This window comes from Strigops habroptila, chromosome 1, assembly GCF_004027225.2.
Source record: "Strigops habroptila isolate Jane chromosome 1, bStrHab1.2.pri, whole genome shotgun sequence".
Lineage (NCBI taxonomy): Eukaryota > Metazoa > Chordata > Aves > Psittaciformes > Psittacidae > Strigops > Strigops habroptila.
The window spans coordinates 52,548,431-52,562,111 of record NC_044277.2 but is presented as its reverse complement, the minus strand read 5'-3'; the positions used below and the strand labels follow the sequence as shown (position 1 = coordinate 52,562,111).

At 43.3% G+C, this 13,681-nt stretch overlaps 2 protein-coding genes across 8 annotated transcripts in view; one reads left to right on the top strand and one right to left on the bottom strand.

Annotated features, from left to right (window-relative positions):
- Positions 1-4,664, top strand: part of PPP4R1 (protein phosphatase 4 regulatory subunit 1) — a 62,822-nt gene extending 58,158 nt beyond the window's left edge. For 6 of the 7 annotated variants that reach the window (XM_030489399.1, XM_030489382.1, XM_030489388.1 and 3 more), the window contains 4 exons: positions 425-545; positions 637-771; positions 1,780-1,921; positions 3,582-4,664. In XM_030489399.1, the coding sequence (XP_030345259.1) occupies positions 425-545; positions 637-771; positions 1,780-1,921; positions 3,582-3,745 (562 nt within the window). In that variant the 3' untranslated portion in view covers positions 3,746-4,664. The remainder of the gene's footprint in view (positions 1-424; positions 546-636; positions 772-1,779; positions 1,922-3,581) is intronic. The other variant, XM_030489425.1, reaches the window with a different exon arrangement.
- Positions 4,665-11,831: 7,167 nt separating this feature from the next.
- Positions 11,832-13,681, bottom strand: part of RALBP1 (ralA binding protein 1) — a 34,737-nt gene continuing 32,887 nt past the window's right edge. The window contains exon 10 of the mRNA XM_030489439.1: positions 11,832-13,511. Coding sequence (XP_030345299.1) covers positions 13,245-13,511 — 267 coding nt within the window. The 3' untranslated portion in view covers positions 11,832-13,244. The remainder of the gene's footprint in view (positions 13,512-13,681) is intronic.

The following is a 13,681-nucleotide window of genomic DNA, read 5'->3' as shown; positions in this document are numbered from 1 at the left end:
GCATACTTTCTGCTGTTCATGACATACTAATTTCTGCAACCTGCTGAAATCTTAATCAACTCATTACAAATTGGAGACTGGTAATTTCTCTAGTTGTCCACTCTACTCTGAAGTAGGGGAATTTTATTGATTTGATAAATCAGTGTACTTAAGTGACCAGGTTCCCTTGCCTCTCCCCATGTTTTTCATTCTTTGAGCTCATGCAGCATTTTGCCATTATTGTGTATAAGTGGTAATTTAACATTTGCAAGTGACCCATAGTCAAACTGCTGGCATTGAAAAACAGAAGATTTTACTTTTCGGTAACTTTATTATGGCCACATTGCCTATTTGGCAAGTGTCATCATATAAATGATCAAAAGTAATAGTTAAAGCTACTTTTCTTCTTATTATAACATACTCTGGTTCTTCTTTCATCTTGTAGGCAACTGATCTTGCTTCTAGATCTGTACAGTGCCAGAGACATTTATGACTACTTGCGACCTATCGCTTTCAGCCTCTGTGCAGACAAAGTGTCTTCTGTCCGTTGGATTTCTTACAAGCTGGTAAAGCAATCTAAGTAAATTCAGGATTTCATACTTCTGAGGGTTGGTCAGAAGTAATTTTCATTTTTTTTTTCCTTATTCTTTCTTCAAGGTTAGTGAAATGGTAAAAAAGCTGTACATGGCCTCAGCATCAACCTTCGTGGTAGACCTCATGAATGAACTTGTTGAAAAGTTCTGTAGATGCCGCAAATGGTCTGGTCGGCAAACTTTTGTCTTTATTTGCCAGGTGAAACGTCTTTTTGTTCATCCTTTTTGGTTTTGGGGTCAGGGGATGTGGTGGTGGTGCTAAGAATTAAGGGAGGATAGCAACTGGAACTCTTCAGCTGTGTGTCATTACTATTTTCATCAATATTTGAGAACTTTGTTTCCAAGGGAATAGGTTTCATGGCTACTTTCTTCAGCGTTACTCCATAGATGAGCTTGGATGCATCTTTAGCTTAGCATATTAACATCAGGTTGTTAAATCTGAATATTAAACAAAAGCATAGCAAAATAATCCCTGAGTTGGGAGGCTGCTTTGCTACTCAGCATGAAGTGAGATTTTTATAATATGCTGCAGCAGCCTACCATTTTTTTTGGGTTACCCTTTAAAAATCAGGCACTAAGAGTTGCCTATACCTCCTTAGCCAGCTAGTGCAGCTTGGTCAAAACCAACATATTCTTAGCAAAATAAGCAAAGAGTTGATATTAGTTGGTGTCCCAAGGAAATGACCAAGAAATGGTCAAATTTGGAGACTGTAGCAGAGGTGCAGACTGGGAGGCAACGTGACTGTTGCCCAAGTGGGACAGTTCTCTTAAGTATTTGGAGAAATGTGAGCTTTGAGCTTATTTAGAGAAATATGTTTGGTGCAATGGCTGTTTATTGAGATGGACCATTCTTGTCTTAATATAGTACCTAGTTAGGACAAAGACTAAATCAATCCTGAAAAAGATTGGGAAGGTTTTTTTACTTGTTTTCAAATGATACAGTGGCTGAAAAAAACCCAGTAGAAATAAAGAAGTTGCCAGGCTTCATACAAAATAAAGTGGGCTTCTAACTGAGCCTGAATTTTTTCAGCCCTAACTTGCTTCATTGTGTATGACTTTGTGCTAGAAAGCGTTGTACCATATTTTAAAACTTTGTGGATAGTACCTACTGTATTTGGGCTATGAAGGTAATAAGATGTTAGCTCTGTTTATGTGTTGGCATTTTATATGTTGAAATCTAATGAAATTGCTTCTGTCTTCTTGCCAGACTATCAGTGAAGATGACTGCCTGCCCATGGACCAGTTTGCTGTGCATCTGTTGCCACACTTACTGCACTTGGCATCTGACAGAGTTCCAAATGTTCGAGTCCTGCTTGCAAAAACGCTAAAGCAAACCCTTTTAGAGAAAGGTTAGTGGCAGAAAGAATTGTAGCGCGCTGACAGTGTATCTTTTTGTCTCTCCTCTTTCCTATAGTCAGCAGGGAAGGGAGAATCAACATCAGACGTGGATCACTCTTGCTTTTACAGTCATCTTGGTGTGGGATGTTAACTGGGCTGAGATAAAACCGTGAACCATGTTATGGTATCAGAGCCACTGTTGTGTAACGCTGAGGAAATACAAGTTCTTGCTCATACGCCAGCCTGTTCTTTTGGTACCATTTTCCCTGAATGAGCTGGTTTGTAGAAGTGTCATCAGGGCACAGAAAACACAACTGAATGACTAGTAATTGTGAAGTTGTTGAGCAGTGCCTTTTATTTGGTTAATAAAAATATTCTGTTGATGTTCTGTGTTATAAGAAAGGAAAAAATCCTTCCGTACAAATCCACCATCTGTTTTCTCACTGGGGGAGAAGAGATGGCTGCTGTTTGTTTTCATATTTTATGGTAGCGGTGGGAAGAAAGTTCCTCTGGAGTCTCTTCAGGGAAATTAGACATGCAACTTTCAAATTGCAGACTTTGCTTAGGAAAGCATCCCCAGTGCATAGTAGATGCCAGAAGAGTCAGCAGCGCTCAGAGTCCAAAACACTGTTAGGGAAAATAACATTAGAAATACTACTCTATTTTGCAAACTGGCAGAGTGTCCGCACTTGGAATACTGCATCCACTTCTGGTCACTTTCTTTCTCAAAACCATGCACTGGCCTGAGGACTGCTATTCCTAGTGTAGGAAGTGTGAAGGAAAATGCCAACACAATGAGAACTATCGCTAGCTGCCTTGTGCATGTTGGAGACTGAGTAAGCATATGTAGATAGTTAAGATGAATTAGCTGGTGTGCAGTAATTTATCCTCTGTTAACTGTGCCAAGGCTGTCATTGTTCTTCCTGTTGCCATGTAGTATTGGTATTTTTATTGTTGTCCTCATTGTTGTGTTCCTCACCTGGGTGGTACACCTCCATTCTGCATTGCCACTATGTAAGCTTATAATACAGGTAGTCCCTGCCTCATAGAGATGTTGTGGGTATGATTAGGGAAGGTGGATAGATTAGGAAATGCGGATTTAAAATAAAAGTTTAGAAGTTTTTAAACCTTCAGATCTAAACTGCTCTTCCTATGAGCTGTTTGTGGTTATGCTGCTTTTGTGCAACTTGTGTAGTTCATGAAAACTGTCAGATGTTGGAACTTCTTCCACTCTTGCTTCATGTTATCCTAACTTTATTGTTTAGTAATTCTTTAGCAAGTCTGCCAGTGAAATGGCATGGCCATGGGTTTGTGATACCTTCCCTTCATCACGGATATAAGCACACTCCGGAGTCTCTTGTAGGCTTTTTGCTCTTCCTTTTTGGTCATGGAGTCTGTCACACTTATTTTTACACTGAAGGACCATAGAAGTCCTGTATTCTAACAGCACTGTTAAAGCAACTGTGCTCTGAAATGTGGAATGATATATTTTTTTAAGCTGAATTCCTAGGTGTACTCAGAAGTGTGTTGTGTGCCTGCTCAGGTATTCCAGTTTGACTATACGTGTGCACTGTCTCCTGAGATTCTGAACCTCGTGACGGTACACTCAGGTTTGCGTTGAAGTCTCTGCTGTGTTTTCTTCCTGTAAGTCTCGTGCATTTTCTTTTACAGAGTATTTTCTAAATTCTGCCAACTCACACCAAGAAGCTGTGGAACAAACAATAATGGCACTTCAGATGGATGATGACAGTGATGTCAAGTATTTTGCAAGCATACACCCTGCCAGTACCAAAATCGCAGACGATGCCATGAGCACTGCTTCATCGACTTATTAAAAAGTTCTGAATGTTGCTATAATTAAAAATTTTTTTAAACAAACTATCCTCAAATGCTTCTAAAATGGTTGATCTATGACAACCTCTTTGGAAGGAGAGATTTCTTGCCAGACAAAACAGGTGGATGTTATCTAAACCTGATACCAGGGATTTCAAGTCAAGGAAAAGTAAACCTGTATCAGCTTGACTTTAGAAAAACACTGCTCAGAGGATTATTTTTGCCACCGAAGCCTTAAATCTTCTGTCTTCCTGAACAAATGAAACTTGAATTGGCAGATCATTTTCATTGTAGAAAGGATGTGATTTCCAGAGACCTGCATTATTTCTCCTGAGGAGTTAACTTAGCAAGTATTTTCTGTAGCAACTGATAGATGAAATGGCCAGAAAGGCAAATTTACACCGGGAAGTAAGACCTCCAGTATTAGTGCTAAAAAGTTTTTATCATTCAAGGACTTGATTTGTGTGCAGCTGGGCACACCCTTAAGCGGGAATAGCTTTGATGTTTGTAAATGGGGAAAAGTAGAAATTTGGATTTCTCTTAAGGGCTCAGTGCTAACACTAAACTAGTATTTGATTTTAATCGTTAAATGCAGCATATTGCTGTACCCATTAGCAGAAAACTTTGCTGAGTACCTGTGTCCTAATTATTTTCATGCTGGTCATGACCTAAAGGAAATTTATTAGCACATGTACTTTAAGTCAGGTATTTTTAACTTGATCATGATCGGCTCTGAGGTGCAACCTTTTTCTTCATATACTGTACATATCTGTGAGCCTCCTTGGAGTGCTGCAGTCTTTAATCATGTTGTTTAAAGCTGTTGTGATACAAGTTGTTCTCTACTTGTCCAAATAAAATTTATTAATAAGATTGAAAGCAATCTTGTGACCTTTTTAAGACATTAAAAGAATAAGTTTGAAATTTAAGTGGCCTTTTTTTTTCCCTAGTTCTTTACACTTTGATGGCTGTTGTAGGGTGAAGAGGTTTGCTTCATGAACTGTGAAGAATTTTGCATTTTGAGATGGAATATCCTACAGCACAGGTGTGCTTTGGCTGTGTAATTGAGGTTTTGCTAATTCTCTTTCGAGCGTCCCTGTTGCGCTTGGGAACCTGTCACTCCAGCGTGAAATGGCATCTTTGCTGAAGTGAGTGTGAATATTCACCTCAGTCTGGATTTTGTGAGCTCAAACTGCCCTTAATCTGCCTTCAGTCCATTGTCGGCTTTCCTTTCCTGTCATTTAAAATGACTGATACAGTATCTCCTTCTGTGTCTTCCAGGGACAAGTTGCTTAAATCACCTTTCCTCCAGCCTCCTGAACCTGAAGTGCGTGAAGCGTATTTTCCTGTGGAGGTAGAAATGGCTGCGGCAGCTTATCTTTGATGTACGTTAGCAGAACACTTTAATTTATCAGTCAGGTGCCTGGTACCCTGGCAGCTCAGCCCCAGGCAGGTGTGTCTTCTGCCCCTCTGTTCTTGGGGAAATAGATCCTTCTGCAGTTTCTTCTCTGGTAAACTCCAGTTGCTATTTACTCCCCAGAGGCCTGCTTTTCTACTCCCTAACACCTGGGGGTGGTTAAGATGCAGAGTCATCTCCTCTGCCTTGAAGCTTGGTGGGTTTTGGGGGGTTTGTTTGGTTTTTATTATTTAGGGTTGGGGTTTGGTGGGTTGCTTTTGTTAGTTTTGGTTTTGGTGCTTGTTTTGGGGTTGATGTGTTTTGGTTGTGTGTTCTCTTTGGGTTTTTTTTTTTTAAGGTTTTTCCTTTGCTTGTCCCTTTTCCTTTTCAAAATTTGCTTAAAATTTGAAAAGGCAACTGTACACTCAGGTCACAAGTTCCTGTGGTGCAGGTAATAGTCTTATCAGGTTTTCTGCTCCTCGTGTTCTCTGATAGTTGTTCAGAATCCACACACAATCCCCAGAGCACTAGGCAGCGTGACAGCACTGACAGCAGGTGGTCAGAAAGCCATGAGCTTTTCAGGCAGGAGGATTTCTGAGCACGCTCTGCTGCTCTATGAGGAACAACTAGAAGTCACTAGTGCTCTCCCAGGCCAGGTGATTCCTGTTTGAGAAATACACACTGAAATCCAGTCGATTTCTGCATTTTGTTCAGGGCACATAAATCCCTTGGTCTGTGCTTTGCTTCAGTGTAATGACAGTTGAATTGTAGTTGGGTCATGTGTGTGACTTCTGAGGTGAATGGGATCAGCTCTTAGCTCAGACCAGAGCATGCTTCAGGTTATCTATCTTCTAGCTGTGAATAGAGTGTACTATTCACTAGAGGAGTACTGGGACTTAAAAAGAAATCCTTGTGTTTGGTGTCCACAATGAACATGTTCCAGCCTAATTCCATTACTGTGCTAACTTACTGTTCCACTAGTGCAGTAAAAGGAAGCATGATATCTGATCCCTTCAGGCATTTTCTAGTTATTTAAGGGTAAGACATCTTTAAGTTGAAAAATGAGACAGATTTTCCGCATGCTTTATTTCTCTTTGTCTTCAGTACTGATGCAGGCCTGTGAATTTCAGGGAATCTGGGGCTTTTCCTAAGAAAGACTTGAGTGTTTTCAGTTGCAGAGTGCCTGGATTCCCCTGGCATGTAACAAAGACCATCTTCAGAGAAGAGGAGAAATAGCTGGTTTACTCCTTTTCCCTCCTATTGTTACGGATCTGCTTGGCTCTTTTCTGCTTCATTTGGTGATTCCCAAGAACTGAGAGGGAAGAAAAGACTTGCTTTATTCTTGGTGTTGCCTGAGAGCCATTTGATCTGCAGCCCGATGGATGCGGTCTCTGTTGCTGAACTGACAGGATATTATCTCATGCCAGCAGTGTTAGTGATGTCAGTAAGTCAAGCTTCGATTTGTCCCTGAGGATATGGGGTTTGGGAAATGTGCATCTCAGTTCTGAGTGGTGAAAAAAGGAGCTGTTCTTTAATGTGGGACAGCATCTGGGACTGCTGCCAAAGATCCTGGTGAATTCCCTTGTGTGTGTGTGTCTCCTGAAGAAAGATTTGAGGTTTGTATCTCAATTCATTTCTCTTTTGGCCTGGATTTCTTGAGCAGAAAGTGAGGTGGCTCCCAAATCCTCATCTGTTGGTCCAGAGTTTCTCAAAAGCAATATCATAGCTCCATCCCTGCCTTCTTGCTAGAACACCACATCAGCCCTTCACAAGCAATTTTCATTGTTTTGCATTTAATCTCTTGGCTCGTGCCTCTTGGAGCTTCTTCCTGGGAAATCCCTTTTTCCCCATGTCCTGGTTACACCACTGTCTGCCTTTCTCCTGCTTGCTGTTTTTCACAGCAGGTTCAGTTTTCAGTTGTTCCTCCCAGAGACATGTCTGGAATTAGTAGGGCTGTTTCCTCACTGTGCTTTCATGCAGATTTCATGCCAATAGAACTGGCAAATGTCTGGAACCCTCTGGAGGGTTTTTAACCAAGACATGGCTGATGCTCGGAAATAACTTTTTCCTGTTTTGAATGTCCCAGATAGCTGTGGCACAAATTCCTGGCCCTGTGGACAAGATCCTAGGTTCATTAGGGCTGCAGAAGAGCAGCTCATTTCAGCCCAGCTGAAATAAATGTCTGCAGGGGCTTGGCACCCCGCCGTGCAGGTGTAGGTCTGGCTGTGATGGTTTTCATGGTAGGTCAATGGATCATGCACCCTCTGCTGCTGGTGCTTGCCCCTTTGCGCTGTCGGAGGTCAGGGTTCATAGCTGGCTGATTTGAATTGGTGGAGCTTGTCCTCTGTGGCTCAGGCACGTTCTTACACTTTGATTGGGTCCCTTCCTGTTGGCAAGGTCTCCTTGTGTTCCCTTGTCCTTTGGTGTGGAAACTTGGGTGCAGGGATCATGTTTTCTGACCTAATTTCAGCCCCGGGACACCTCTGTCTTGGTGTGATGGCAAGAGGAGTCTGAGACAGATGGACAAAAGCTAGTTCTGTATTCTGCTTGTTCGACACTGTCCCACATGACATCCTTGTCTCTAAATTGGAGAGACATCAATTTGATAGATGGACCACTCGGTGGATAAAAAACTGGCTCGATGGCCGCACGCAAAGAGTTGTGGTAAATGGCTCGATGTCCAGTTGGAAACCTGTAACGAGTGGTGTCCCTCAGGGATCGGTGTTGGGACCGGTCCTGTTCAACATCTTTGTCAGTGACACGGACAGTGGGATTGAGTGCGCCCTCAGCAAGTTTGCCGATGACACCAAGCTGTGTGGTTCGGTTGATACGCTGGAGGGAAGGGATGCCATCCAGAGGGACCTTGACACGCTTGTGAGGTGGGCCGATGCCAACCTTATGAAGTTTAACCAAGCCAAGTGCAAGGTCCTACACCTGGGTCGGGGCAACCCCAGGCACTGCTACAGGCTGGGCAGAGAAGAGATTCAGAGCAGCCCTGCAGAGAAGGACTTGGGGGTGTTGGTTGACGAGAAGCTTAACATGAGCCGGCAGTGTGTGCTCACAGCCCAGAAGGCCAACCGTATCCTGGGCTGCATCAAAAGAAGCGTGACCAGCAGGTCAAAGGAGGTGATCCTGCCCCTCTACTCTGCTCTTGTGAGACCTCACTTGGAGTACTGTGTACAGTTCTGGTGTCCTCAACATAAAAAGGACATGGAGCTGTTGGAGCGAGTCCAGAGGAGGGCCACGAGGATGATAAGAGGGCTGGAGCACCTCCCATATGAAGACAGGCTGAGAAAGTTGGGGCTGTTCAGCCTGGAGAAGAGAAGGCTGTGTGGAGACCTCATAGCAGCCTTCCAGTATCTGAAGGGGGTCTACAAGGATGCTGGGGAGGGACTCTTCCTTAGGGACTGTAGTGGTAGGACAAGGGGTAATGGGTTCAAACTTAAACAGGGGAAGTTTAGACTAGATATAAGGAAGAAGTTCTTTACAGTGAGGGTGGTGAAGCACTGGAATGGGTTGCCCAGGGAGGTTGTGGATGCTCCATCCCTGGCGGTGTTCAAGGCCAGGTTGGACAGAGCCTTGAGCCACATGGTTTAGGGCAAGGTGTCCCTGCCCATGGCAGGGGGGTTGGAACTAGATGATCTTAAGGTCCTTTCCAACCCTTACGATTCTATGATTCTATGATTCTCTTGATTCTCTCCTGTCAGTTCTCCCCTCTGTTGCACTGGAGGGAAAAGGCTTGTCTTCCTATCTGTTGGCATTCGGACAACATGGAAAGAACATTTAAAGTGATTAATCTTCTCTTTATATGCAGTTAGGACATACCGATAGACTGCCTTAATACAAGACCATGACAGGAAAGCTCATTTAAAATATGTACAATGATTTTCCCCACCAAGTGCATTCAGACTCTGCCTTTTAGTTTTACTCAACTTTACTTTTTACTTAGATGAGAAAAATAAAGAGCCCAAGGTACTGGAATTGTGTTAGGGTTCAATCGCTGTGGAGGTTGAACTACATCTAGCCAATTAGAATACACTGGGACTTAGCAGAGACAGGTAAACAGATGTTCAAACATCTCACAGCCCTCTGATCAGGTCTGCTTGAAATCCCATGACCCATTTGTGCAGAGGTGTAGTAATGCTTCTGTAGGGGAAATGTTTTCAAAGGATGACCCACCTGCAGGTGGCTTTGCTTGAGGACTGGGAAGTGATGGTACTGAGCACACCTCTCTGCTCAGAGGAGGAGGGGTGCCCTCATAGAACATCAAAAGAAATGTCAGTTATTTTTCAGTTAGTCCAGGTTTCCTGTGTAAGAACCAGACAGACTTGGTTTGAGTAAGGTGACAACAAAGGCTCAAATGGGGCTGGGCCGCTTCTCTTTCAATAGTCATTTGTTTCACAGTAGCCAAGGCTTGGCTAGTGGGGCTGTGCCTCATCTCCCTCGGAGAGGGAGGACGGGCAGCTGTTCCCTGGTGTGTTTAAAGAACACTGCAGAAAACTTGTGCTGTTGGATATAAGCTGTATTTGGTCTGGATGAGGCATTTTTCCCTCTGCAGATGAAGCACTATGAGTCAGAGGTGCATGCTGAAAAGTGAGAACTCTGACAGATTAAGCTTGGTCAAACCTCTTTTTGTCAAGATGCAAGCTGATACTTTATTTGGGTTTAGTTACATGGTGAGGTGTAAAGTTCTTGGCTTCAGTACGTACTTTGAAAATTAGACTTAGCTCATTATTCTGATGGGACAGAGGTAAAAATGAATCCCCCCAACACTAGTACTGGAATTAGTGAGTGGAGGTGGGAGTTTCCTGTACAGTGGTCCTTCAGCTTCCTCATAAAGGACGATGCACTGTGGTGTGCAGCAGTGCTTTTGGAGCACCTCACTGCACTGGAGAAGAAACCACCTAGAATTGTATCAGAACAGGTGCCTTCTGCTTCATGAGCATGAAGCTGAGCCAGTGTTGAAACCCTGATGGGGGCAGTGCAGAGCCCAGGAACTCTGGAAAGCTGGCTGGAATCCTGCAAGGTGCTGGACACGAGCTGATGTTAGGCTTGTGGCAGGGATGGGATCTGAGGGGAGTACTGCTTGTTTGGGGTTTTTTTTTCCTTATCTTTTTTCCACTAACTGAAACTCTAACCCTCACCTCTTTTCAGCCATTCAGGCAGCAACAGTTCACTTCAGGCTGTTACTTTTCAGAGTAAAGAGTTACTTTATTCAGATAAATCCCCCCCTGCTTGTTATGCAAGGTGTCTGAAGCTGATTCACTGTACAGCTGCAGTATTTCAGTGAGTATAAAGGAGTATAAATTCCAGATAAGATGCAAGTAACACGCTGCTGGCAAAACCCAGGTTTGTGTCCTGATTCACACTGGTGGTGTACTCCCAGTGACTTGCTTACACCATGCTGCCTCCTCCTTTGGGTTTCGGACAGACCGACCAGGTTTGTGTTGAGAAGGGTAAGTGTGGGGTTGTCTCCTGCCCCATCACCCCCCCAGCTTCTTTGGAGTAATGCTGTGTGGTGGAAGCACTTGGGTTTTCAAAAGGAAAGCAGATGGGCCACATCCGACTGTCACCAGAACAGAGCAGTAGAATTAATGTTGCAGGCCTGTTGCTTCCTCACTCCAGTAACAGTAAGTCTATCTGATGTTTTGTCCAAAGGAGCTGACAAGAGGTTCTGTTGCTGCATTCAGCATGTGCAAGCTGTACACTGTTGGAAAAAGTCTTACTTTAAGCCAGTTTAAATGATACTTGTTGACTTTGAGTTAGTTAAATGAGTTATTCAAGGCATGTATGGACTCTGTGGAGGCAGCCTTTGGTGCCGTGGGAGGGGAGCTGCAACTCACAGAGGTCATTGCAAGGCTCTTGGCATTGGTATGTCAGATTATAAAGTGATCTGAAGAACACACTCGGATTATTGTGTTGTAATTACTTTCCACTTTATCTGAAATTAGCTTTGGCTTTTTTGGCTGGTTATTTGCAGCTGCTGTCTTTGAAATCACTGCTGCTAGTGTGGCTTTTCCACAAGCCCTGTGAGCGCTGGGGTAACGCTGCTGCTGTGGGACTTGGGGCAGTCAAATCCCTCCTAGGGAGGTCATCAGGCAGGAAGAGCAGCCCCTTGCTGTGGGGCTGTTGGGCTTCAGTGATATGTGGTGGTGTTGCAGCCACTGTTGCCTTGCACTTTGGGTTCTAACTGCAGGCGTGACAGGAGTTTTATCAATAACTAACTGTGTCACTGGATGTATCGTTTGAAAGAACATGAAAGAAAATGTCAAACATCTTTCAGGGGTTTTGAAAACGTATTTCTGGATACAGTTGCTGTATTGCTGCAGGAGCAGCAACCCCACCTCCATTTGAGACTTCAACGGGAACACTGTGAGTGCAATGCAAGAAAGAACAGTGGTCGCACGTTGGAAGTCATGATGTGAATAATAAACAGGATGGGTTTTACCTTCACCACTGAAGTCTCTAGTAGTAATAGAGAAGCTAAGTCTTAAAATCTTTAATTTGATCAAATTAAACTCTACCTTCAGCTGAGTTGTGGAAGCTTCCTATGACATTGAGTTGCAGACAGTGTTCTCTCAGAGGGGGGCTTTTACAAAGCCTGAATTCATTTTTCACCTAAACCTCTCTGCTGCAGGTAGCTACCCAGAAGAGTAACTATCATTTGCATTATGAAGCAGATAAATTAGAAACTACTTTCAAATGGCTGTTGATTTTATTTGCTTGATAAATACAATCCTAACAAAATAAAAGTTAACCGATATTAAGAGATTTGTCTGAAGAACATTAGAAAAATCCATGACAATTCAGTAGGAATTAGTGTGAATTAAACAAACCAAAAAGTTTAAATATTGCCAGCAAATATAAAATGTATGTAACGAAGGCAAGGGAGGATGCTTTAGTTTATACATTTGTCACCCGACCACATTGTCTGTGTTTATAAACTTCTTTTTTTTTCCCCAAATTTTAAAAAAATACTATGCTGTTTTCTATAACATATCAAAGCATTATTTGTACAAAATCAAATCATGGCCAATGATTCACAACAGTGCAATAGATAAAGAATACAACCCCATCCAACAGGTGCTGAAAATAAATACCCAGGTTAGAAAATACGATAGCCTCTGCGCACGCTGGGCAGTTTGCTGTCTGCAGTGGAGTCACGGGAGTGTATCTGAAACATGAAAACATCAGATGGCCCCTGAATGCCAGCGTGGACGGACAGAAGCTGTCAAACTGCTGGGGTTGGGTTTTTAAATAACAACCCCAAGAGGCTGTTGCTGAACCCCTGGTGCCTCCCAAGGCACTGCCTGTGCTTCAGGCTTATTTGGAAACCTTTAAAATGGATGAAGAAAACACTCTTGAGTAGATGGCAGCAGTGTGAGCACAGCCCGTCATGAACAGGTATGAGGAGGGTGGTTTACAAATGAGTAAATGGGTTACCTACATGGCTAAGAGACACGAACAGCTCCTGATGAACGTTTCCATCATACAGGGACATAAATAACATCTCTTAAGTCTTTACATTTATTCAGTACATCTCGGAACAAAAATGAAGCTTAAGGGCATGTTGGGTAAACACGATACCCCGCAGTCTCCCAAGTTTTCAGCCAACCCAGAATAAATTTAAAGCTCCCTTGTATATCATCTGCATCAGAAAGGTATCAAAGGCACAAGCAAAAAGTGACTAGGTTAATAAGCAGAAGTAATGGTGAATGAGGATGGAGAGAGTCACAAGGCAAATAATTAGTAAGTGTGGGTGGGGGGTGGTTTTATTTACTGAAAATAAGATCTTCCAATTCTGCTCCAGTGAAGGTAAAGAATGATTTTGGTTGAAAATAAAACTGTTACTGAATTATTGTAAATCACCTGAAGGAAGCAGTCTCGAAATAATCTGATACTAACTGCAAAACTCTTCTGGCCTCTCCAAACTCACCTGAGTCTGATGAGTAGAAGCCATTAAGTATTAGAGACAAAAGTCTCCAGGACTTAAAAGAAAGGTTTCTTTACAGAATGTACACAGCCAGCAATGCTCATTTGTGCAGTTTGACTCAAATTACAGTAATTTGCACAGTTCAGTTGGTTTCACGCATGTCCAAGGAGCCTGATCAAATCGGAGTTTCTTTCCTGTCTTTGCTTGGTGATGGCTTCACTTGCTGCTCCTTGCTTGCTTTTGGCTGCTCTTTGGCTGCTTTTGTCTCCAGGACACCGTCTCTCTGCTGCTGCTGAGAAACACCCCCACGTTTTTCTGCCTCCTCTTCCTCCTGCACCTGCTGCTCTGACTTGGCTCGCTGCAGCAGCCGGAGCTGCACCCGCAGTTCTATGATGGCCTCTCGCTCCTCGTGAATCGCCTGGTTCAGGTGATTGTTCTTTATCTTTAAGCAAGGAAAACACACGTCAGGGCTCCTTCTGGCAAAGGCAGGGTGGAACTAAGCGGGCATGTAGCACTGCACTAGGGAGCTGTGCTGTTATCCCACATGGCAACATGGACTTACTTGCACACACAAGTGATTTCAAAACAGAGCACGTGGGGGTTAAGCCCAGG